General features: G+C 34.7%; 1 protein-coding gene across 1 annotated transcript in view; it reads left to right on the plus strand.

The window, feature by feature from the left end:
- Actr3 (actin related protein 3) overlaps positions 1-24199 on the plus strand; it is a 47805-nt gene that overhangs the window by 10014 nt on the left and 13592 nt on the right. The window contains exons 2-7 of the mRNA XM_048345612.1: positions 6530-6585; positions 10582-10706; positions 14318-14428; positions 17820-17915; positions 19871-19978; positions 22630-22773. Of these exons, the coding sequence (XP_048201569.1) occupies positions 6530-6585; positions 10582-10706; positions 14318-14428; positions 17820-17915; positions 19871-19978; positions 22630-22773 (640 nt within the window). The remainder of the gene's footprint in view (positions 1-6529; positions 6586-10581; positions 10707-14317; positions 14429-17819; positions 17916-19870; positions 19979-22629; positions 22774-24199) is intronic.

A 24199-nucleotide genomic window follows, 5' to 3' on the forward strand; every position in this document is an offset into this window, starting at 1 on the left:
TAACAACAACGAAACACTCAGAAATTCTAAGTACCATATTCTTTCTCCCTCTTTCCTCTTTCCCATAGGTTTTAAGGTTTAGGTTAGAAGTCAGGAAGAATGTTATTTCTGGTGACACCTAGAGTCCAGATTTTTCAATCAATATTCTGTCATTTTGTGTCAGGTTATACCTTCACCTGCATGTGATGATGAAAGCATTAAAAGGAATTGGAAAAACTAAACCATTGCTATTTTTTTGTTGTAGGTCATATTGTCTTACTCTGTTTGGCCAAATTTTCCTGTGAATTAGCTGCTAGAATATTATTCTAAAAGTTTCTAACACAACACATTACCTTTTTGAGTTTTGGTATAGTATGAAGTAAACGATGGCAAAACTTACAGTTGAGATACTATGGGGAATGCATATTAGTATTAATTTGTAGGACTATTCACATATAAAATTTGACAGTACTAAAATTACATATGAATACTTTATGGTAAAGGCAGAAGGAAGTCATTTATATTTGTATAGAATTCTTTTAATTTTAAAATAGTGGTTGTTAATATAGTACTAAGAAATTTGGAGAGTGGGTTGCATGAAATCCCTAAGGTCTTTTCTATAGTTCTCTGGTCTTATTTTCATTTTTCTGCATGGTTGGAAATAGTCAAAGTTGAAATTTTAGTACCACCCCACTCCTCCCCACCCCCCTTAAACAACCACCACACTTGTTAAATCTAATTTTTCATGAGAATTGGTGAAAGTATTTTCTATGATCATCCATCAAATGCTGTAATTTTGTAATCCTTATAACCAGAATGTACAAACTTTGCATTGTTTATTCTTTTGGGATATTATTTAAGCATTAAATCCAAAGCAGTGGTACACTATTTGGCTGTTCCCCCAAATTTAGCTAATTTTCTTGAACATATATTAGAAATGATTAAACAAAGCATGATAAATCCATCCACTTGAATACTATGTTTTTCTGTTATGGGGAAAACATTTGTTTTCTGTTTGTTTTCTTTCCTTGTTTTTCTTTTTTTGTTTTGTTTTGTTTTTGGTAATACTGGGGTTTGAACTCAGGGCTTCATGCTTGCTATGCATGAACTCTCACTGAGCCAGCCCCCTGAAAATACTTTCTTTTGTTGCATATTGGGTATTCTATATTAAGTTGACTAGATCCTTTTAATTTTTTAAAAAAGATAATTCATTGTTGATCATGTCTAAGAAATGGTAAGTTGTGGAGCTGGTACCTAAGGAGGTACCTCTAAGAGAGTTTATACTGTAATATACATTCTTCAAATATCTTACTATCATATTTGTGCGATAGTATTTACACAGATAAATTACTGGCTAGCTGTATGCTGATGGCTCATGCCTGTAATCCTAGCTCTTAAGGAAGCTCAAATCTGAATAATTGCTGTTCCAGGCCAGCCCAGGTATCACCAAAATAACCAGCAGAAAGCAAAACTGTGTGTGGCTCAAGTTGTAGAGTACCAGCCTTAGCAAGTTGGAGGTCCTGAGTTCAAGCTTCGGTAAATATACCTCTCACAACCAACCAACCAACCAGGCTATAGTATACATGTTAAATAGTTGAGAAAATAATTCAGCGGAAGAATGAGTGAATTGATAGCTAATATGATTAAGACTTCATGGAGGAATCTTATGTGGTGTTCAAGCTTTTTTGAGAGAGTTCTGTAAATAGAGATAAATCACACATTGAGAGAGGAAATATGCGGGACATATCAAGGAAAAATAAGTGGCAAATGCAGTCTGCTGAAAGTTCGGCTCTTTTAATCCTGTGATACCTGATACTTAACAAAGTTTAATTGGAGCTGATTACAGAGTACTAAGCTCAGATGATTTGCAATATTTTATAGGATTTTGTAATGTTTTGAGATGATTCTTTTCTGTAGGATGTCTAGAATTGGAAGCAAAGCATCCTCCTTCAGAGTGTTGTGATTCAGTTTCAGATCATCTTACAGTAAACAAGTCTTCATTTTGGTTTGGTATATTCAGTTCTAATCATCCAGTGTATATAGGAGGAGGCAATGTATATAATTGGCTCCTCTTCTGTCAGTGTCACTGTGACCTCTACTGTTTTTGTTACTGTTTCAGTGACTTCAAAGACAATAGATTATTTAAGTACTAGTAGCTTTCTTCTCTCTGGACTTTGAAATGTAGTCCATGCATCTATTAAAGAAGTTCTATTTTTTCCCCTCCATGCTTGAAGGTCATTCTTTTTTTTTTTTTTGCCTGGGGCTTGAATTCAGGGCCTGAGCACTGCCCCTGGCTTTTTCTTTTGCTCAAGGCTAACACTCTACCACTTGAGCCACAGTGCCACTTCTGGCCTTTTCTGTATATGTGGTGCTGAGGAATCGAACCCAGGGCTTCATGTGTACGAGGCAAGCACTCTTACCACTAGGCCATATGCCCAGCCCTTGAAGGCCATTCTTTTTTTTTTAAATTTATTTATTAATTGAACACAAATTTTTTGACAAGGTGTTGTGCAAAAAGGGTACAGTTACATAGTAGGGCAGTGTGTACATTTCTTGTGATATCTTACGCCTTTTCTATCCCTTCTCTAGGTCAGGAGGTCAGGTAGACATATATACAATATACAATGTATCAAGAACATATACAGGGGGCTGGGGATATGGCCTAGTGGCAAGAGTGCCTGCCTCATATACATGAGGCCCTGGGTTCGATTCCCCAGCACCACATATACAGAAAATGGCCAGAAGTGGCGCTGTGGCTCAAGTGGCAGAGTGCTAGCCTTGAGCAAAAAAGAAGCCAGGGACAGTGCTCAGGCCCTAAGTTCACGGCCTAGGACTGGCAAAAAAAAAAAAAAAAAAAGAAAAGAAAAGAAAAAAAGAACATATAATACAGTAGCCATGTGGCCACGCCCAAGAAAGTTCGCCTAGGGCTTTAAATGTAATGTCGATATTAGACCATATGTCGACAGTCTTATATGAACGTACATACATAGCTTTTGAGCTATTGTATTCCCCTGAGAGGTCAATTTTTGACCTTTATATGTTGAGTAATTGTTTGGTTTTAGTTACATACTGTTGGGTCACTGCCCCAATCCTGTGGGGAATACTATTTGACAAGCAGTTTTTGGTTTCACAGACTTGGTCTCTACTGTCTCTCCGTCTCCCTTTGTTAACAGTCATGTATCAGGGAGCTCATGCCCCTTTGTTTTCTGTGTTCTAGGCTTGTCTCGCTCAACATTATTTGTTCGAGTTCTGACCATTTCCCTGCGAATAACAATATTTCACTATTCCTAATCGCTATGTAGTATTCCATTGTGCATAAGTACCATATTTTTTGGATCCATTCGTCTGTGGAGGGGCATCTGGGTTGTTTCCATATTTTGGCTATTGTGAATTGTGCCGCGATAAACATGGAAGTACAAATGTCTTTTTGATATCTTGGGGTTTGCTGGTTAGGATAGATGCCTAGGAGTGGTATGGGTGGGTCATAGGGTAGGTCTATATTGAGCTTTTTGAGAAACCTCCATACTCTTCTCCAAAATGGGTATACTAATTTGCACTCCCACCAACAATGGAGAAGGGTTCCTCTTTCCCCACACCCCCTGCAGCATTTGTTGTTGCCTGAGTTCAGGGTATAGGCCATTCTAACTGGGGTGAGGTGGTATCTCAGGGTTGTTTTTATTTGCATTTCCTTTACTACCAGGGATGTTGAGCATTTCCTCATGTGTTTCTTTGCCATTTTTATATCTTCTCTTGTGAAGTCTCTCTTTAGCTCATTTGCCCATTTCCTAATAGGTTTATTGGTCTTGGAGGGGCTTAATTTTTTGAGTTCTCTGTAGATGACAGATATCAGGCCTTTGTCTGTTGCTGTGCTGGTAAATATCCTTTCCCATATGGTTGGCTGTCTTTGAAGGCCATTCTTAAGAGTTTTTGAATTAGGAGAAATAACAATTTTGGAGAATTGTAGGGTATTAAAAATAGATGCAAGCTAAAATAGTCTTTTACAGACTGGCACTAGTTTATGGATAAAGAGATAATTTGTATGATAGCTATAAAACATTTAAAAGTTGTGCATGGTCTTTTTGGGATTATGGAAGGAATGGGAAGTTTAGATAGAATAGTTGGAAAGTATAATTAGAATTGGCATACAAGTGAGTATTCTGTGCCAAGTGGTTCATCTCGTTGTCTTTAGAACTCTGAACAATCCTGAGTTAACTTTTTATTGATGAATCAAAATTCAGAAATTATTAAATAATACTTTGCTGACAGAGTGAGGTAGCCAGGTATCTGGAAAGAGTATATAAAAGTTTTCATGTTTATTCAGGCAGTTTATCAGCGTGAATTTTGCAGTGATTAAAAGTTTAGCAGTTGTATTCAGGGTTGGAAAGAGCATCTTCAGTAGTAGCAGCAGTGACGTGAAATGAGTTGGGCTCTTTAGGAACTGTTAGCAGCTCTTAATGGCTGTCAAGTCTAATGTAGTATCAAGGAAGCTAGGGAGAGGTTTTTAGGAATCAAATACTAAAGAGACTTTTGTATGGCTTGTGAAGAAGTTTTGCTTGTTTTGTTTAAACATAGGCAAGGGAAATCTTTGGTTTATTTAATAGAGGAGTATCACATTTTGAAAAGTTTGTGTTTTCTCCTTATTTTCAGTGATTTAATTTATTTAACAAATTCAGTTCTTAAACTTGTCTTTGTGGGGTTAATCATCTCCAGAAGTTTTTCCTTTTATATTAGAAAACTTTCTGCAGCCATTAGCAGCTATTACTAGAGCCTAATGATGCCAAGGCGTTTTACCTGCTTCTATTTAGCAGTAGGTTTGAATGTGGAATCATATAAAATATTGTTGGTACTTGAAGCCTGTTTATAGCTAATAGCTTTCCTCACATAGTCAAAAGGAGTATGTTTAGCTGTCTCCTAAAATAGCCTCAACATGCTGTTTGTCAAAGCCCAGCTTTTATAGATTCTTTCTTTCCTCTCTTTCCTTTTTCTCCCATCTCCCTCCCTCTGTTTCTCCTCCTCTCCCTCTTTCCCTCCCTCCCTCTTTGTGTGTGTATGTATGTGTGAGAGAGAGATACTAGGGGCTTGAACTCAGCCTGGAGCTCTCCCTTGGCTTTTTACTCACAGCTAGAGCTCTACCCCTTGAGCCACATCTCCAGTTGCTTTTTTTTGGCCAGTTCTGGGGCTTGGACTCAGGGCCTGAGCACTGTCCCTGGCTTCTTTTTTGCTCAAGGCTAGCACTCTGCCACTTGATCCATAGCGCCACTTCTGGCCGTTTTCTGTATATGTGGTGCTGGGGAATTGAACCCAGGGCCTCATGTATGCGAGGCAAGCACTCTTGCCACTAGGCCATATCCCCAGCCCTCCAGTTGCTTTTTTTAAAAAAGTTTTTTTTTTTAATTTGAGCTTTTATGATTTCTGTTTATCATTTAAAAAATTATTGTGTGCTGTGTGCCCATGTGCATGTGCTGGTTATGGAGCTTAAACTCAGGGCTGAACTCAAAGCTTGTTGGTAGTTATTTGGAGATAAGAGTCCCACTGAATTGTCTACCCAGGCTAGCTTTTGAACCCTGATTTTCAGATCTAAGCCTCCTGAGTAGTTGGATTCCAGGTTGAGCCATTGATACCTAGAGGGTTTGTGTGTGTGTGTGTGTGTGTTTGTGTGTGTGTGTGTGTTTTGTTTTTTTTAAGTGGGTTAGTACTGGGGAATTACTCTCCTACTCCACTTTTTCATTGCTGGCTGGTGCTCTACTACTTGAGCCATGCCCCTAGTTTGTGCTAGCCAGTCGTGCATTATATATGTCCTCCTTCCCCTTTACTTCTATATCTTTTACATAAATATATTATACTTCACACTTTCTTCTGTATCTTGTTTTATTCAGTTCGCACTTGGAAGATTGGTCCACGTCAACCCATAAAAGTTTCCTCATCCACTTTTTATTATTGCACGATACTTTCATTATATAAATTTACCATATTTAATTAGTTTTCCTTTGATTAACATTTCTAGTCTCTTGTAGCAAATGATCTTGTGCATTATTTCACATGTGTAATAATATCCTTGTACTATAGTTTCTTCTTATTAGGCTTTGGGCATTTAGGCTGCATATGTAGCTCAGTATCAGAGTTCTTTTATAGTATGCACAACCCCCCTTAAATTTGATCACCAACACCACAAAAACAAAAAAAAATAAACCTAATGGACATTTGTGATTTTGATACAATTTCCAATTTCCAAAACAGATACCTTAAGTGGGCTGGAGCTGTGGAATTTTGTATATTATTTACAATGAAGTGCCTTTTTTTTTTTTGCCAGTCCTGAACTCAGAGCCTGAGCCTGTCCTTGGCTTCTTTTGTTCAAGGCTAGCACTCTACCTCTTGAGCCACAGTGCTACTTCTGGCTTTTTCTATATATGTGGTGCTAAGGAATCGAACCCAGGGCAAGCACTCTACCACTAGTCCATATTCCCAGCCCCGAAATGCCATTTTTTAACAAATTAAAATAGTACTTGCTAATGTATTAGTGAAATTTTGTAAATTTCTTTTTGTTTTGCAGATATACAAAACTAGGATATGCTGGAAATACAGAACCACAGTTTATCATCCCATCCTGTAAGTATTTTTTAATCAATTTCTTTTAAGCAATCTTATTTTAAAGAGCTCCTTAATAAAGTAAATAAATAATGATGTTCTAATATAGTCAGTCCTTTTTATGTGCCAGTTCTGGAGCTTGAACTCAGAGACTGGGCGCATTCCTCCTGAGCTTTTTTGCTCAAGGCTAGTGCTCTACCATTTGAGTTACAATTCCATTTTTGGCTTTTTGGTGTTTAATTGGAGTTCCAAATCTCAGACTTTCCTGTTCAGGCTGGCTTCAAACTGTGATCCATAGTCTTCTGAGTAGCTACGATTTCAGGTGTGAGCCACTGGTTCTGTTCTGACATTCAGTCTTAATTTTAAATGTGGTTTGCCAAGTTGTAAATCTACTTTTATTTTTGTGTAGCTATGTTTCAGCTTTTTGTTTAGTTCTCTCTTTACAAAATCTTAGCAAGTATCTCTTTAAAGAAAAAGCAAAAAAAAAAAGCTGACTGTTAAGTAGTTTCTTGCTTCGAAGAGATTGCTGTCACTAATGTGTGGATATAGTTACTAAGTAGTGCATTTCCCATTACCTGTATAAAAATTGTCTTCTGGCTTTCAGGTAAGATTCCTTGCAGGATCTTTGCCTGTTTTCATTTCTAGTGAGTGCTCATATTCCAAATAAAATGTCATCTCATCTTAAGAAATACCAATCTGGTTTGTTTTCTGTTACTGTTATCCTATAACCATACAATATGTGCATTGGTTTTAGGATATTTTTGGTCTTTCTTGTTCTAGTTAACTTTTTTTGACCATCACTTGCCTTTCAGTAGTTTTAAAAAACTGTCATATTTGATTTTTTTAGATCTCCTTTTATTAATATAAGCTGCAGTTTGTCCTCAGTTAACATACTTTTATACTTTTGACTTTCACATCATTCACTTTTTTTTTTTTTTTTGCCAGTCCTGGGGCTTGAACTCAGGGCTTGAGCACTGTCCCTGGCTTCTTTTTGCTCAAGGCTAGCATTCTACCACTTGAACCACAGCGCCACTTCTGGCCTTTTCTCTTTATGTGGTGCTGAGAAATCGAAACCAGGGCTTCATACGAGGCAAGCACTCTACCACTTGGCCATATTCCCAGCCCTCACATTTTTATAGATTATATGGTAGCACCTCTGACCTGCTGCCATGACTTGCATGTCAGATGACAAATCTTTTAAGTCAGTGGTTGGTAGTGCTTGTGGAAAACTTAATTTTAGGAGTAGTTATTTAAAATAAATTCATCTGAGTAAATTATGTATATGAATTTTATGTAAATAAGGAAAGGAGTATGCAAAAAAGTAGAAGCATCTTAGGTCTCAAAAACTATAAAGCTTTAGTTTTAATTGAACATGGAGTGTTTTGTATAGTAAAGATATTAAATATGAGAACCAAGAGAAATATACTATCAAAATTATACTGAAAAGGGGAAGTTTATTTAGAATATATATCTGTATATACATTCATATATGTACATACAAACATGTATATTTATGTTCACTCTCAGGAAACCTATTGACCTTTGTACTGTTTTTCTGGTATACTTTCTTATAATAGATTAATGACAACTTACACTACTATAATAATTTTTACATACTTTGGAGTGGATTGTAAGTGACACTGATAGAGTTTGTATGAATCTTGTCAGTTTAATGGTACTATTTAATTTTGATTTGCATTTTATACATACTTGTTGCCTGAACTGAGAACAGGTATACTTTTTTCCACATTTTTTCCCACAAAAAATGTGGAAAAAAGATAATACTTTTTTACTTTTAGTTACATAATTTTTTGATCCATTAAATAAATTGGTGACATGTTAATTTATTGATGACTAGTTTTTTTTTAAATGAGCTTGTGCTTGATTTTAATTATTGAGTTTCATATTAGATTCTTGACTATGCTTGTGTTAGTTTCCTAGAAAGCTGAAATAAATTTCTAAAAAAAAATGGCTTAAGGAAACTCTTAAGTTTAAAAACTTGTTTAATAGATACAGTTTGGAATTTCAGAAGTACATAGCACAACAGGCTCTCCTGCCTATGGGTCTTAGAGGAGAGCCCTTTCTTGGATTTTCTGTCTTATGTTTGTTGGTGATCCTTGATTTGTAGATGCATCATTGTAGTCTTATGGTTATCTTCTCTGGCTTTGTATCTTCACCTTATCACCTTCTCTACAGCCAAAGTCGTGTCTTTCTTTGGATATCCCCTTTTTTATAAGGACACCCAACAGTAGGTATTCAGGACCATCTTATAAACCTCATTTTTAGCTCAGAAGACCCAATTTCCATGCAAAGTTGCATACTGGGGGTTAGAGCTTTTACATACTGTTTTTGAGGGGGGTATAGAATTTAATCTGTAAAAAAAATGTAATCTATAACAATGTTAGTTATGTCACCCCTTACTTGTTGTAGTATTTTTTGAGTTGCCATGTATGATCATTTCAGAATACTGAAGTGTTACTACCATCTTTTCAGGTTTTGGCATTGCTATATACTTAAATGTTTGTCTTTATAATGAACCCTAGAATCTCATCAACATTAAATCAATATATTCTTTATTTTATCTTTCAGCCAAAATATCCATTCTCAGTTTTCATTTTCTTTCTTAAGTGTACTTGGCAGGATGTTGAAAATTCATTTACCTACTGAAAGAAAGATTTTATCAGATGATATCGGGTGCGTTCAGGGTGGTATGGCCGTAGATGAAAGAAAGGTTTTAATTTTTGCCCTTTTTCCTGATTTAGTTTGCATTCTCCTGATATAGTGTTCTTTATCAGACATAGACATAGACATTTCCTCTGTATCTTAATGATGTGTATGGATATTTTCACCTGGCAAGCCTGTAGATATGATTTATATTTGTTTAAATTTACTTAGTTTCTCAGATATTAATTGTGAGCTCTCTGGATGTGTATGTATATTACAAATATATTTCCAGAGAGAATCTGACATTTAGGAGGAGTAGATTCCATGTTTAGTTTTTTTTCCTTTAGTTATTTTTGTCCCACTTTCAAAATATAATCATTAGGGGCTGGGGATATGGCCTAGTGGCAAGAGAGCTTACCTCGTATACATGAGGCCCTGGGTTCGATTCCCCAGCACCACATATACAGAAAATGGCCAGAGGTGGCGCTGTGGCTCAAGTGGCAGAGTGCTAGCCTTGAGCAAAAGGAAGCCAGGGACAGTGCTCAGGCCCTGAGTCCAAGGCCCAGGACTGGCAAAACAAAAAAACCAAAACAAAATATAATCATTAAATGGAAGCAATGGCAGAAAGCATAAGTTCCTTCAGAGAACTATTTTGAACAAAGAGTTATTTAACCTGAAAAATATCAGAAATATATAATCACATTTAAGAAGCACACTGAGGCTGAGGCCAGCCTGAGATATTTAGAGATTATATCTTGGACAACAATGGCAAAAGAATATGTGGCAAGTTTTTATTTCTTTAACTATTTGTCAGATTTTTAGAATTTTTAAAGGGGATTTGTTGTGATTTATACAATTAATTGAGATACATTTTTGTATATGTGATTTCTATTAGATCAAATGATAATAAACGAGCCCATAATAATGAATTGGGTGGGAATATGAAAAATGTTTTTTAAAATTCTTGCACTTTTCCTTCTTTCATTTGTTAGTGATCTTTCAGCTTTAATTTCTAATTGTCCACTAGACATATGTGGATGTGTAGTTTTATTCAGAATCAGCTAAGTTTTTGAATTCAAATTCAGTTTTTAATTATGTAACTGAAATCTTTCCAGAATAATACTTTTTGACTTTCGTAATTTGAGATCTTGTCTCTGAGTAGAAGCTGATTTCATTATGTAAAATGAATTTTATCATGGATTCCTTATTAGAACCTTGGCACATTAGCTTGACAATTTAAATATGCTTGGTCATGTTTATAACACTTAGGCGTAGGAGAAGTTTAAGTTAAAACTTTATCTCATTTCAAGTAAATGAGGTTTATGAAATGTCTAAATATTACTTATTTTAAAGGTATTGCTATTAAGGAATCAGCAAAAGTAGGTGATCAAGCTCAGAGGAGAGTGATGAAAGGTGTTGATGACCTAGACTTTTTCATTGGTGATGAAGCAATAGAGAAACCTACATATGCAACAAAGGTATGTTTCTGTGTTTTAAATAACATTTTCCTTTCAAGAAGTTTGTTCAATGGTTGGGCCATCTGGGATAGTACTCTACCCTGTTAACCATAGAAATTTCTTCTCTTTGGGCTTTAACTCTGGCCTCTTCTCACTCCACCTCAGGAACAGGAAACAATTCAACTTATTTAAGGGAATTACTGTTCCATACCCACTGGATCTTAAGGCCCTTAGTGGGATTTGCTTTCTCTCACTTCTACATTACCACGTCTAGAGAAACTCCATCCCTTTTTAAGAACCCATTTCATTTGTCTACTTTTTGAAACTGATGTCACCTGGAGGTACTGTCATTCCCCCTTTTCTCTCTCTTTTAACATGTATTGGTCTCTTTTCATTGAGACATGGCTTATCAGGGCTTAAACTCAGGTACTTGTGTTGTTGCTTGTGTTTTTCTGCTGAAGGCTGGCGCTCTAGTATGTAGATCGTAATGTTTATAGTTAGTATAATATTTGTGACTATAAATCTTGGCAATTTAAGAGCAAATCAAGCAAACTAGAAGGTGTGTGTGTGTGTGTGTGTGTGTGTGCCCACATGTGTGCCTTTTCTCATCTGGGCATTGTGTGTGTGTGTGCGCACACACACTAGTCCTAGCACTTGAACTCAGGGCCTGAGAGCTTTTCCTGATCTTTTCTACTCAAGGGTAGTGCTCTACCACATGAGTTATAGCTCCACTTTCAGCATTTTGGTGGTTAATTGGAGATAAGAGTCTCATGGACTTTGTTGTTACACAGGCTGGCTTCAGTGATTTTCAGATTTCTGCCTCTTGGGTAGCTAGAATTATAGGCATGAGCTACCAGTGTTGGTTTTATCTTACGTTTTTGCATTTTCTTCCTCTTGGACCTCTTTTTTTCCTTTTTGTCATAATTTATTCATTAAGGAACAACTACTATGTGACCAACTAGTACTAAGTGCTATGAATAAAGAATACAGTCATAAGTGAAACAGCTTTTCTGATTTATTTATTATTGTCTTCTGTCTTCAGCAGTTCAGCTATTGCTTTATTTTCCTCTTTTTTCATGCTAACCTTGTAAATTTCAAATTATTTGTTCTTTGTTTAATCCAGTTATAATAATCTTCTTTGTTCTTGTGTGTCTTTCATAGGTTTACTCTGTTGATTATCTTGTTCTGAAATTGTCTTTCCTATTATTACCGTTTCTCCTTTTTTCCCTACTTAAATGTTAGTATTACCTAAGTACTGTCCTCAGATTGCTTTTATTCTTTCTTTCATTCTTGTATTCTTCCCCTCTGTCCCTTTTCCCTTTCTAGGTTGGTCTCAGGTCCTTCCTCAGTCTGACCACTTGTATCTAGCCCAACTGTTTTAATTGTTTTCTTAAGGACTACCAGGGATAGGGAGCCTTTTTTCTCCAAAGAGCCATTGGATATTTATAACATTTTCCTGGACAAACTTGTTTTTTTTTAATTTTTTTATTGGTCTCCTTAGTTATAACTGGTATCTTTCTACACTTGTTGCCCCCAGCCCTTTAAGCACATACCTTTTTTCAATGATAACTCCAGAGTTGTTTTTTTTCCCAGAGCTGAGGACCGAACTCTGGGCGTTGCACTTGCTATGCAGGTGCTCTTCCGCTTAGCTAAATCCCCAGCCCCCAGAGTTGCTTTTTGTGTGTTATTCAGTGTTGGTATTTTTTCTACTATTCACCTAAAGTATTTCTCCTCACTTTACCTCATCCCCACTAAATAAACAAATAAATTTTGAGAGCCCTAGAAAACCAAGAACATTGTCCCTTTAAGACCAGTGTAGGTAAGACTTTATCAGTGAAGCCTTCCCATTTTTCTTCCCAAGGCCATTTGATCATCATGTTTTAGGAGCTATACATTCTTTAAACAACTACAATGTAATATTTGTTTGAATATATTTCCACTAAGAGAGCAGGTATCCATGTCCTTAGTAATAGTGCCAATGATTTGCAGTTGGTGCATAGTAATAATTGATGAATGAATAATTAACACTTAGGATTCTTAAATTTATGAATTTTACTTTGTTATAAAATAAATGATACAGTTTATTTATTTCCTTCCTTAAAACAAAACTGAGAAGTAGACATCAAGTAGAAATGGTAAAGAAGTAGGTGATAGGGACCAGAATTGCAAAGTATTTATTTTGTTTATTCTACCAGAAGTATTTAATGTGTCTTATGTTTTTGGACTATATTCTGTTACAGAGGATCACTATTTTCCTCAGTGTGTTTGATATCTGAGCAACATTTTCATTGGGCCACCTACATTAAAAAAAATTCTGTATCTATCTATCTATCTATCTTATCTATGTAATCTATCCATTAAGTAACTAGGTTCAAGCGACCCAGTATCCTCTATGAAACTAAAACATCCTTAAATTGAACAGTATATTTCATTTCGCTGTTAAATAATTACCATTAGTATGTGGATTACCTGTTAGTTGCTGTACAATTGCTCAAACATGAATCAGATTGGGCATTTTCCCCTCATCTAGTTGTACATAGATTTTGTTTTGTATTATGTTCATCGAAGCAGGGTACATCCCAGATTTTCAAACAAAAGTTATTTAAAATAAGTAATATAATTTAATGTTGAAACTGATCTTTTGTTTTTTTGTTTTGTTTTTGTTGCCAGTCCTGGGGCTTGGACTCAGGGCCTGAGCACTGTCCCTGGCTTCTTTTTGCCCAAGGCTAGCACTCGGCGACTTGAGCCACAGCGCTACTTCTGGCTTTTCTATATATGTGGTGCTGAGGAATCGAACCCAGGTCTTCATGTATACGAGGCGAGGACTTTACCACTAGGCCATATTCCCAGCCCCGAAACTGATCTTTTGATATAGTACATCATGTGGGATCTAATTGATATTGAATATCTTATGATAGAAGTAAACTCAGATTTTACATACCTTGTAATATTCTTAGGAACTTTCTATGATTAACTGGGGTGCCCTTGCACAGTTTTTAATGTAATTCAAACGATTATTATAGCTATATATTTAGCAAATGTGTTTTATGTACTTACTTGCTGTTTTTTTGCATTATTTTGAGACTAGGAGTACCTTTGTTCTAAGAACTTGTGGCCTCAAGCAGTCCTGCTGCCTCAGCTTCCCTAGCAGTTGGGACCACAGAGATGTACTACATCCCCTACCAATTCTGTTTTACATGTTAGGACTGTATATTTGTTGGTGTATTATTAAATTGAAATTTAAGGAAATTATTACAAACTATGATTTTCATAGTCTTAATTTTAAGTAGTCTCAAATTTTCTATAACACTTTAATTCTAAAGAGTATATTTAACATTGACTTTCCGTCTAAATTTCAGTTTTTTATCATTTTGAGATAATCATCTTATGTTTTTCTCTTCATGCACCCAAATTTACATGTAGAAATAATACTACTTATCTTCATAAAAACTTTAGTATGCATCCCTTAAGAATGATCTGTAGTATTATTCTCACACCTAGGAAAATGCATTCTCTTCTAATACATGCTGTTATTCTAATAACCCTAAATGTTATTTTTATAAGGTTTCTTGTTTTTTCTGATACTAATTTGTGGGATTTTGTTGGTGTTGTTTATTTCTTTTAACTAATAGTGGCCTATCCGTCATGGTATCGTTGAAGATTGGGACTTGATGGAAAGGTTTATGGAGCAAGTCATCTTTAAATATTTAAGGGCAGAACCTGAAGACCATTATTTTCTTTTGGTAAGTACAAATTATAATTTTAGTAGGGATTTACTTTATTTAAAAACTCTTACTTTATATATAGCCCAGGATTATCTCAGACTTACAGTCCTCCTACATTAGTCCTTGAGTGTGAGGATTAGAAGTACATGCCACTATCCTGGTGAAGAAACTTAATGAGAACATTTTACCTTATATATTATTGCTAGAGCATGCTTTATCACTCATTAAACTTTCATATGAAAGACTATTGTCCAAACCTGTATCATCTTTAAGGCCATCGAGTTACAGGCTGTGGTAGGTTAATGTGACCAGGCACCAGAGCAAAAACATTTGAGAAATGGTAATTACTATGTAGTTAAGGTAGGGGCAGTAGATGATTTTGTTAACATTTTTCCCCCACTGGAAAAAATACCCAAGAAAATAATTTAAAGGAGGAAGACTTGTTTTTGCCAGTCCTAGGTTTGAACTCAAGGCCTGGGCACTGTCCTTGAGCTTCTTTTGCTCAAGACTAGCACTGTACCACTTGAATCACAATACCCCTTCTGGCTTTTTCTGTTTATGTGGTACTGAGGAAACAAGCCCACAGTTTCATGGATGCTAGGCAAGCAAAGCACTCTTAACACTAAGCCATATTCCCAGCCTCAAGAGGAAGACTTGACTCATAGTTTCAAGAGGTTTTATTTCTGGACCTGTGGTGAGGCAGTATGTGTTGGTGGGAAGCGTGTGGTATAGTAAAGTAGTTTACTGCACAGCATGAGAAGGTAGAGACAAGCAAAGGGTCAGATCCAATATATACTGCAGGCATGCCTCCAGTAATCTTCCTCCAATCAAGGTCCCAACATGAATGGAATAGATTCTATGCATCTGTGAATTCATTACTGGATTAATCTGTTGGTGAAGTTAGAGCCAGCTAGAGCCAATCATCTTCTGAAAGCCTATCAGATGGTAACCAAGCCTTTTTTAACACATGAGCCTTTAAGAATTATTTTAGATTGAAATTATTACAGTAATGCTCAGAAGAAAGTTGAAAACCTGTGGTAATTCTTTTTTTTTTTTACTTGACAATCCTGTACTACTTTCCTTCTTTTGAAAAAAAAATTTCTGGTATTTTTCTTTTTTAGAGAGATTGTCATTATATTATTTATTCTTAGTAACAAATACTCAATATAATTTAATTATACAACTTTTTTCTTTTTATCAAAGTAATGAGTATTCATAGTTTAAAAAGCAAATCACTTTGCAATACTTCAAAACAAAAAAGGATGGCACTTGGCCTTTTCATGTCTTTTAACCCTTAATTGTGTATTTCCTAGAGGCAATGATTCCCTGGTGATTATTTTATAAATTTAAATGTTTATTTTTTTAAATTAGAGACCATCATTAACTTCCTAGTAAGAATAAATGTATTTTCTCTATCACAAACAAAATCTTTCCCTTTCCCATTAATGTTTTATTATGGTGACTTGTAAATACCACTTATGGTTTAACCCTACTAAAGTTAAAAGGACTTGCATATTTCTGCACCTAAATTCAACAATTAACATTTTATAATAATTGCTTTGTTGTTTTAATAGTTTATTTCTACACTTATTTATAGTATGTTCCAATCAGTTTCATCCCCTTTTATTCTCCCTTTGCTGCTTCCCTCTTCCCAAAACAGTTCCAACAGGTTTTCTTGCAGACCATCTAGTCCAACCATATTCATCCACTTTCAAAATTATTCACTCTCTGTTACTTTTTCTTTCCCTTCTTTCACCGTTCTTTTAAGTAAGTAACTCCTTAGTTTGATGAGTGAAAACATATATATTTGATCTTGGCTTATTTCAGTATGATGTCTTCTACTTGTATCCATTTTCTTGCAGATGACATGATTTCATTGTTTTATGGCCGTTTGATATTCCATAGTATATTTTGTTTTCTTTTGCAGTCCTGGGGCTTGAACTCAGGGCCTGAGCACTGTCCCTGGCTTCTTTTTGCTCAAGGCGAGCACGCCACAAACTTGAGCCACAGAGCCACTTCTGGCTTTTTCTATATATGTGGTGCTGAAGAATTGAACCTAGGGTTTCATGTATATGAGGCAAGCACTCTTGCCACTAGGCCATATTCCCAGCCCCATATTGTTTTCTTTATTCACTTATTTGGCTGATTCCATAGTTTAGATATTGTGAGCAGAACTGAAATGAGCTTAGTTAATGCAGATACGTTCTTGGTGTATTGCTGGTTTTAGTCTTTGGATTTCCATTATATAATTGAGTCTTTGATTTTCATTATAGTTGCACTAGTTTAGTACCTTCCCACCTACAGTGTGTGAGGATTTTTTTTCTCCCCTGTCCCCTTTCACTCCAGCATTTGTTGTTTCGTGGTTTGGTTTTGTTTTTTTTTTTGTTTTTTGGGCTTTGGGTTTTTTTGATGGCTGTCATTCTTACTGGAGTGAGATAGAATCTTAGTTTGGTTTTGATTTTCATTACCTTTATGGCTGAGAACATTGAATATTGCTTTATTTATGTATCTATTAGGATTTGTATTTCTTTTTGTAAAAACCAGTTTGCTTGCCTATTTATTAGTTGGATTATTTGTTTTCATTGTTTCATTTTTGTAGTTATTCATGGTTTAGATAGTAATCTTTCATCTGTTGAATAGCTGACCAAAATTTTCTCCCATGCCATGGTTTGACTCTTGTTTATTTCAATGCAAAAACTCTTTAGTTTGGTATAGTCCCATTTATCAATTCTTGCTCCCATCATCTGAGCAGCAAGAGTCCTCTTCAGAAAGTAGTTACTGGTGCCTCTAAATTCAACAATTAACATTTTACTACAATTGATTTCTGACATCCATCATTCTCTTTTTTCTTTCTTTGTTTTTTTGTACCTAGTATAGGGTTTAGACTTAGGTCCTTGACTTCTTTTACTCGACTTGACTTTTTGACTTCTTTTGCTCATGACTAGCAGACTTGTCTACCTGGGCTGGCTGGAACTGAGAGACTTAGATTTCAATTTCACTCTCCTGAATAGCTAGGATTATACATGTGAGCCTCCAGTGCCTGGCTCCCTCTTGCTTTTGAATGACTTGAAAATGAATTGCAGGTGGGAGTCATTTTATACTCAAATACTTATTAGCATATGTATCATCAGCTAGAGTTTATTTTTTTCCTCCCTGCCTCTTTCTTCTTTCCCTCTCTCCTTCCACATTTATTTTTGATATTTAATTTATATAAATATGTGATATAGTGATCCAGATCTTTTTATATGAACGTGTATAGGTGTGCTTTAGTTTTATTTAGTCTTGTGTCTATATTTGCACTTGTGAATTTAACTCTTTAGATAGCATTTGCAGAAAATTATTTCCCCTTTAGAAATTGCCAATAAAATGGTCTGTTGTTCTCTACTTAACATGTTATTTAATTGACTAGACTGAGCCTCCATTGAATACTCCAGAGAACAGGGAATATACCGCTGAAATAATGTTTGAGTCCTTCAATGTTCCTGGCTTGTACATTGCTGTGCAGGTAAACAAGTCTTAACTGTTTAACTTAACTTTTATAGTTTAATTGGGTTTATTTCTAAAATATCTTTTTTTTTTCCATAAAGACTTAAATGTGAATTCAAAAGATATAGTTCTTTCCTAAATTGAAAATTTATAAAGTAATGTTATAGGAAAAGGAGGTCATTAGCTAGAAGGAGTATTACTAAAGAAAGTTAGTGGTCTTTGAAATTTCAAGGGCTTTCAAATAGCACATATGTAAGAGAACTAACATACATTGCTGACTTGATATCCAGAAATTAAAAATCCATTTGTCCTTATAACATTTGCTAAGGCCTTTTTAAAAAAAATCTCAGTCTATTTTGATAGACTTATCTTTAGTTGTATATGACTGACCACTCAATTGTTGTATGTTATATATCATAAATACCTATAATATTTTATTATGCCTAACTTATACTAGTTATTCCACCTATATGAAATAACTACTATTCTACCCATGAGGGGTTAGGGCTTTTATTTTATTAAAACTATAGCAAATGGGATACCTGACATATCACAAATACTTTGTATTAATGATTCTTACTAATTATACTTCTAATTTTTATGTGAGGGGGGGAAAAGCAGTTTATTCACAGTGAGCTGAAGGCTCTGTGATTTGAGCTCAGACAGTTTTTCTTTTTAGGCAACACTAGTAGGTGATACTTTATGGGATGACTTTTAGTTTGTGTACCAAAGAACTTTAACCTGTCTAATGCAACCTAAAATTGGGCAAGCTTCCTTTTAAACTGTTGCTAAAAGTATTTAAGTTGATAGACTTTATAGAAAGTAATTCAGTCTCAAGTTGGAGCTCTTTTTTATTTTGGGGCTCTAATAAAGTGGAGTTAGAGGAGATTCATTGAATTTTACTTGCGAGTTTTTGTTTCTTCGTACTAAAATGCTATATTTAATGAAGTTTACATTTGTTAAAAATTTTTCCTGTGAATTAGGAAGATGCTTAGTTTTTCCTTGTTCTTAAGTAACAGGAAAACTTTCGTTGTATGATCTTTAAAAATATTTATAGTTCTAATAGTTTATGATATTGATGTAGTCACTGTGTTCAAATGCTCCTAGGTTAAAATAGAGTGACCTAGATTTTTCAGGTATCTTATTCTATTGTAAGTAGGTAAGATAAGGCCCATTTATGTCTATTTTCAGTTAATAGCCATATGCTCTTTTTGAGTCTTAGAGTATAAGAAATTAGTTTTCTGATGTGTGCTAGTCGCTCATACCTGTAATCTATTTGAGGATGACCATTGGAAGATAGCCCTGGCAGAAAAGTCCTTGAGATTACATCTCTAAAAATAAATGGCAAAAAACTGGGCTTTGATGTATGGCTCAAATGGTTGAGTGCCAGCTAATAAAGCAAGCAGAGAAAAGTAAGACCCTGCGTTTACTGGTATTAGGGGGGTGATAAACAAACAGGAAACCCCAAATTTTTTTTTAAACCTCGTATCAATTTCTCAGTAATCAAAATTATTTTTAGAGAACAATTGAGTATTGGCAGGTTTGGCTTCCTAATTAAGTGATAGTGTTTGGAAATATGCAGTGACTGTTTGAGTTAAAGAACTTGTTACATTGCTCTGAATGCTTGTTGTATTTAAAAATATTAAATCTAATCTTTTTAAGAATGATGCTTCTTTATTGACTAATTTTGGTGGTAGTATACTTTTGTAATTTGTTATAAGCCAGCCCATGTGAATTAAGTTCTGGTAGTTAAGAGCCATTGATATTTCTTGTTGTTTTCCTCATACTTTTGGTTTTAGCAGAAAAATGGCTCTCAGTAAAATCTGTGTTTATAGATATGCAGAAATAAAATTTCTTTAATAAGATGAGAAAGTAAGCAACTTTATTTAATTATGTGGAATTTATTTTGTGTATTTTTATCCTATAAGTTCTTTATGTGAAGTTGAATAAAGTACTTAATTCTTTTTGTTCAAGGCTGTGCTTGCCTTAGCTGCATCTTGGACCTCAAGACAAGTAGGAGAACGGACGTTGACTGGTACAGTAATAGACAGCGGAGATGGTGTCACTCATGTCATTCCTGTGGTAAGAAATTTTTTAAAATTCTTAGACAGAATGTGGTAACACATTGAATTCAGTTGAAATTATATGAATTAATACTACATTTAAAATTCATTACTATACTTTAAATTTTTTTGTAATTATTATTTTTTCTTTCTTTTCTTTTTCTTTTTGGTGCCAATATCGGGGGGCTTGAACACTAAGGGCCTGGTTCTGTCTGTTAGCATTTTCACTCATGGCTCTTTATTACTTGAGCCACTTCTGCCTTTGTTGGTAGTTCATTAGAGATAAGAATATCATGGACTTTCCTGTTCAGGCTGGCTTCAAATCACAATCCTCTGATCTTAGCTTCCTGAAAAGCTAAGATTACAGGCATAAGCCATTGGTACCCAGCCAGATTATTAACATTGTATAAATGAATTCCAACCAATTTATTTTGTTGTAGGTTTATGGAAAATGATGATTTATACTTAGTAGATAAAGTTTTATTAAATATGGAATTCACTTTACCAGTGTGTGCAACATAATTAATAGATTTCAGAGTGGTCTAAAGACTTAACTGTATAGCACAAGAGCTGCATAGTATAATTACTGTCACTACTATGGTGTACTAACTGTAGTACACGAACTTTAATAAGGTTTGGATATCTATCTTACTCAATTAAAAGCTCAGTTTGCTGATTATGATATATATTTATATATATTTATATATTTATTATATATATTTATATATGTATTTAGTAAAGCATTTTAAGAAAAATATATTAGATTGTCAGAAATAGTATTTGTCTACCAAGGCTTTTGTGTTTCTTAATAACAAGTTAATTTTCTTATTATGCCTGTTGGATTCAAAGTGATTAATAGATTTTATACTCATTTTATTAGGTGGGAAGATATGATGAAGATTTATTTGAACACTTTCATATTGAATGAAATTTAAGGAATGACATCTTGAACTTTTATTCATATTCTTATTCATAGCTTACTAAATCAGACAAACTGTTGAGAATAACATTCTCAGGATGTCTGCTTTTGGGTTACATTCCTGAGTACTTCCTATCCATCTAATACCTGATGTGTCATAATAGTTATTACTGCTTTTTCTTTCTTTTTAAGTACTGGGAATTAAACCTAAGGCCTTGGGCTTTCTAGGCAAATGCTCTACCTCAGAACTATGCCTCCAGAACCCAATAAGTGGTATTTTTAATAGCAGTTTTATTGCATATAACTCACATACTTAAAATTCATGCATTTTTAATATACAGTTTATTGTTTTTTATTTTTAATTTTAATTCTTTTTCTTTTTGTGCTGGTCTTGGGGTTTGAACTAAGGGCCTGAATGTTGTCCTTGAACTTTTATACTCAGAGCTAGTGTTCTACCACTTGAGCCACAGCTCCCTTCTGCTTAATTGGAGATAAGAGTCCCATGGACTTTTCTGCCCAGTCTGACCTCAAAACAACACCTCCAGATCTCAGCCTGCTAAGTAGCTAGAATTAACAGGCATGAGCTGCTGGTGTGGTACCTGACTTGTCAGTGGTTCTTTATCAACATCACTAGGCAGTTCCAGAAAAGATATTTGTCTAGGACTGTGTCTACTATTAATTGCAGTACTCTACTGAAGAGTCATCTTGATATCCTGTGCTTGAAAACATCTTTCACTATGAATAATGAGAACATGAAATATTACCCTCTGTGTGTGAACTTCGAGGTTATACTGTTTATTTTCTTGAAGCTTTTTGGGTTGTTTTCTCACATGAACAGGCTGATTAGTAGTTCTGGGTTCTATTTTCCTTTATTACTGTATAGGAGCTCCCCCAGGCCATGAGAGGTTATTCAGAGTACTTATCTTGTTTGTTTCTTCTTAGAAGTATTGCCCTATTGTTGAACATCTGAAAACACTTATTTCATATATTTATTCACCTTTCTTTTTCAGTTGAATGGACAAATCCAATCTTTAATATTCTTGTTTGTTTTTGGTCTTTTGAGATTAGCTCTCTGATTATCCAAAGTTGGCTTCAAACTCTTCTTAGCCCAGTCTACTGAATGCTAGAATTACAGACATGCACTGCCATTAATCCTTAATGTTCTCTCCTGGCATGTGCAGCTGTTTTTAATGTTTTTTCTTACTGAAATTTAGTTGTTAAATTATTCATTATACTTCTGACATATATTGGTAAATGTATGCATCTGTCCTACAGAGTTGTTAATAGCCATGATGATAATTCACTAAATGTCCCAGGCTTGTAAATTAAGTACTTCATTAAGAAAGTAGTAACTACATTTTAAGTTAATGATCACTTTCTTGTGTGACTACACAGTTTTCCCTAAAATCATAAAGGATTTAGGAATAATACCCTATCTGATACAAAGTCTGTTGTCTAAACCATTTGACCTTTTATAGTTTACTGTTTCTATGTTTACTCATTTCAATCGTGGCTATAAACTGTTGAGTGAATAAATCTAAGTTGCTGGTTCTTCACAATTTTTATACAGTATTATAAATTCTCAGATAAATATAGTTTGAAAAAATGCAGTTGAAGGATAGAAATAAAATTTCTTTAATAAAGCATTTCTTAAGATGCAAAATACATTAACTTGAGAAAGATTCATTTTTTAGGTTAATTTTCAAAATAGTGAAAGTAAATTTGACACCTGTTTTTCCCCCTCCAACCAGGCTGAAGGGTATGTGATCGGCAGCTGTATAAAACACATTCCAATCGCAGGACGAGATATAACATATTTTATTCAACAACTGCTGAGAGATCGAGAAGTAGGAATCCCTCCAGAGCAGTCCTTGGAAACTGCCAAGGCCGTAAAGGTAAACAGTAGTGATAAAAATGTAATTCAGTTAAGAAATAAAGTCATATGTATAAAAATACCATGAAGAAATTTCTTAGGAGCAATAGTTTCTTTTGTCAACTAATTATAAACAATTCCCCTTATTTGTGTTTGTTTTCTTTTTTTTTTTCCTTTTGATTTTTTTTAATTTGTTGTCAGAGTGATATACAGAGGATTACAGTTTGATGATTAGGGCAGTGAGTACCTTTCTTATCCGACTTGTTACCTCTTCCCTCATTTTTCTCCCACTTTTCCCCCTCCCCTCTCTGTATGTTTTATAAGGACATTATTTGAGGATTCAATTATCAGCACTTTCTATAGTGTTTCTGTGATTTATACACGAGGACTAACACAAGGATGTTTTAACAAATGATTTTATGTCTCTGATTATTTTATTAAAAATAATTGTTTTACTATAGAATCCATTCAATTCAATTGGTCAGTGAACTTTTATATTAATCTTAATGATTTTGTTAAAGTTGTTTTTGTAATTTATTTATGGAATTTTAATATAGAGACATTTGGCTCAGATGAGTGTATAGAGGAAAAGTGTGATAGCTGTGTAAGATATTTCATTAATATTTTTGCTGTATAACTCTTTATTGACATTACTTTTTGAATTTGTCATTTGTCATTATTATCTTTTAACCTGTTGTAAGTATATAAAAGCAAGTCTGCTCTTGTAAAAATATTTGTTGAGGGCTGGGAATATGGCCTAGTGGCAAGAGTGCCTCGTATACATGAAGCCCTAGGTTCGATTCCTCAACACCACATTATATAGAAAAGGCCAGAAGTGGCACTGTGCTTCAAGTTGGTGCTTCAAGTTGGCAGAGTGCTAGCCTTGAGCAAAGAGAAGCCAGGGACAGTGCAGAGGCCCTGAGTTCAAGCCCCAGGACTGGGGAAAAAAAAAATTATTGGGCCTCTGTGTGTTTATTGGAATTTTCTTTTTATCACCAGCTTAGGAGTATAGATAAATTGAGTACTTTGTAAGTAGTCAAGTGGCTCCCCCAAAGTACCCCAATCTGGTAATAATATAAAAACTGTAAAAAAAAAAAAAAAAGTAATATGAGCACTACAATTTGAACTTAAAAAAGTTAAATATTAAAAGCAAAATAACAACAAAAATAGTCTAGGGATTTAACCCCTAAGCTTACCAGGGAAGAATCATCTATCTGAAAATCATTTAAGGAGCATCATTTTCATGTGATTTCCACTTGAAAAATTTGGAAAAAGAGGATAGATAGAATAATTGATTGTTTTATTTTTGAATATTCTTTCCTTTTTATCTTTTCATAAACAATAGTAATATTTGCATCTGTCTTGGACAGAGCCCTTTATGTGTACAATTTTGGGAAATATATGAGTATTAATCAGAATTCTCCTGAGAGACAGTACTAATAGGTTAT

Source organism: Perognathus longimembris, chromosome 4 (genome assembly GCF_023159225.1).
Source record: "Perognathus longimembris pacificus isolate PPM17 chromosome 4, ASM2315922v1, whole genome shotgun sequence".
NCBI classification, from domain to species: domain Eukaryota; kingdom Metazoa; phylum Chordata; class Mammalia; order Rodentia; family Heteromyidae; genus Perognathus; species Perognathus longimembris.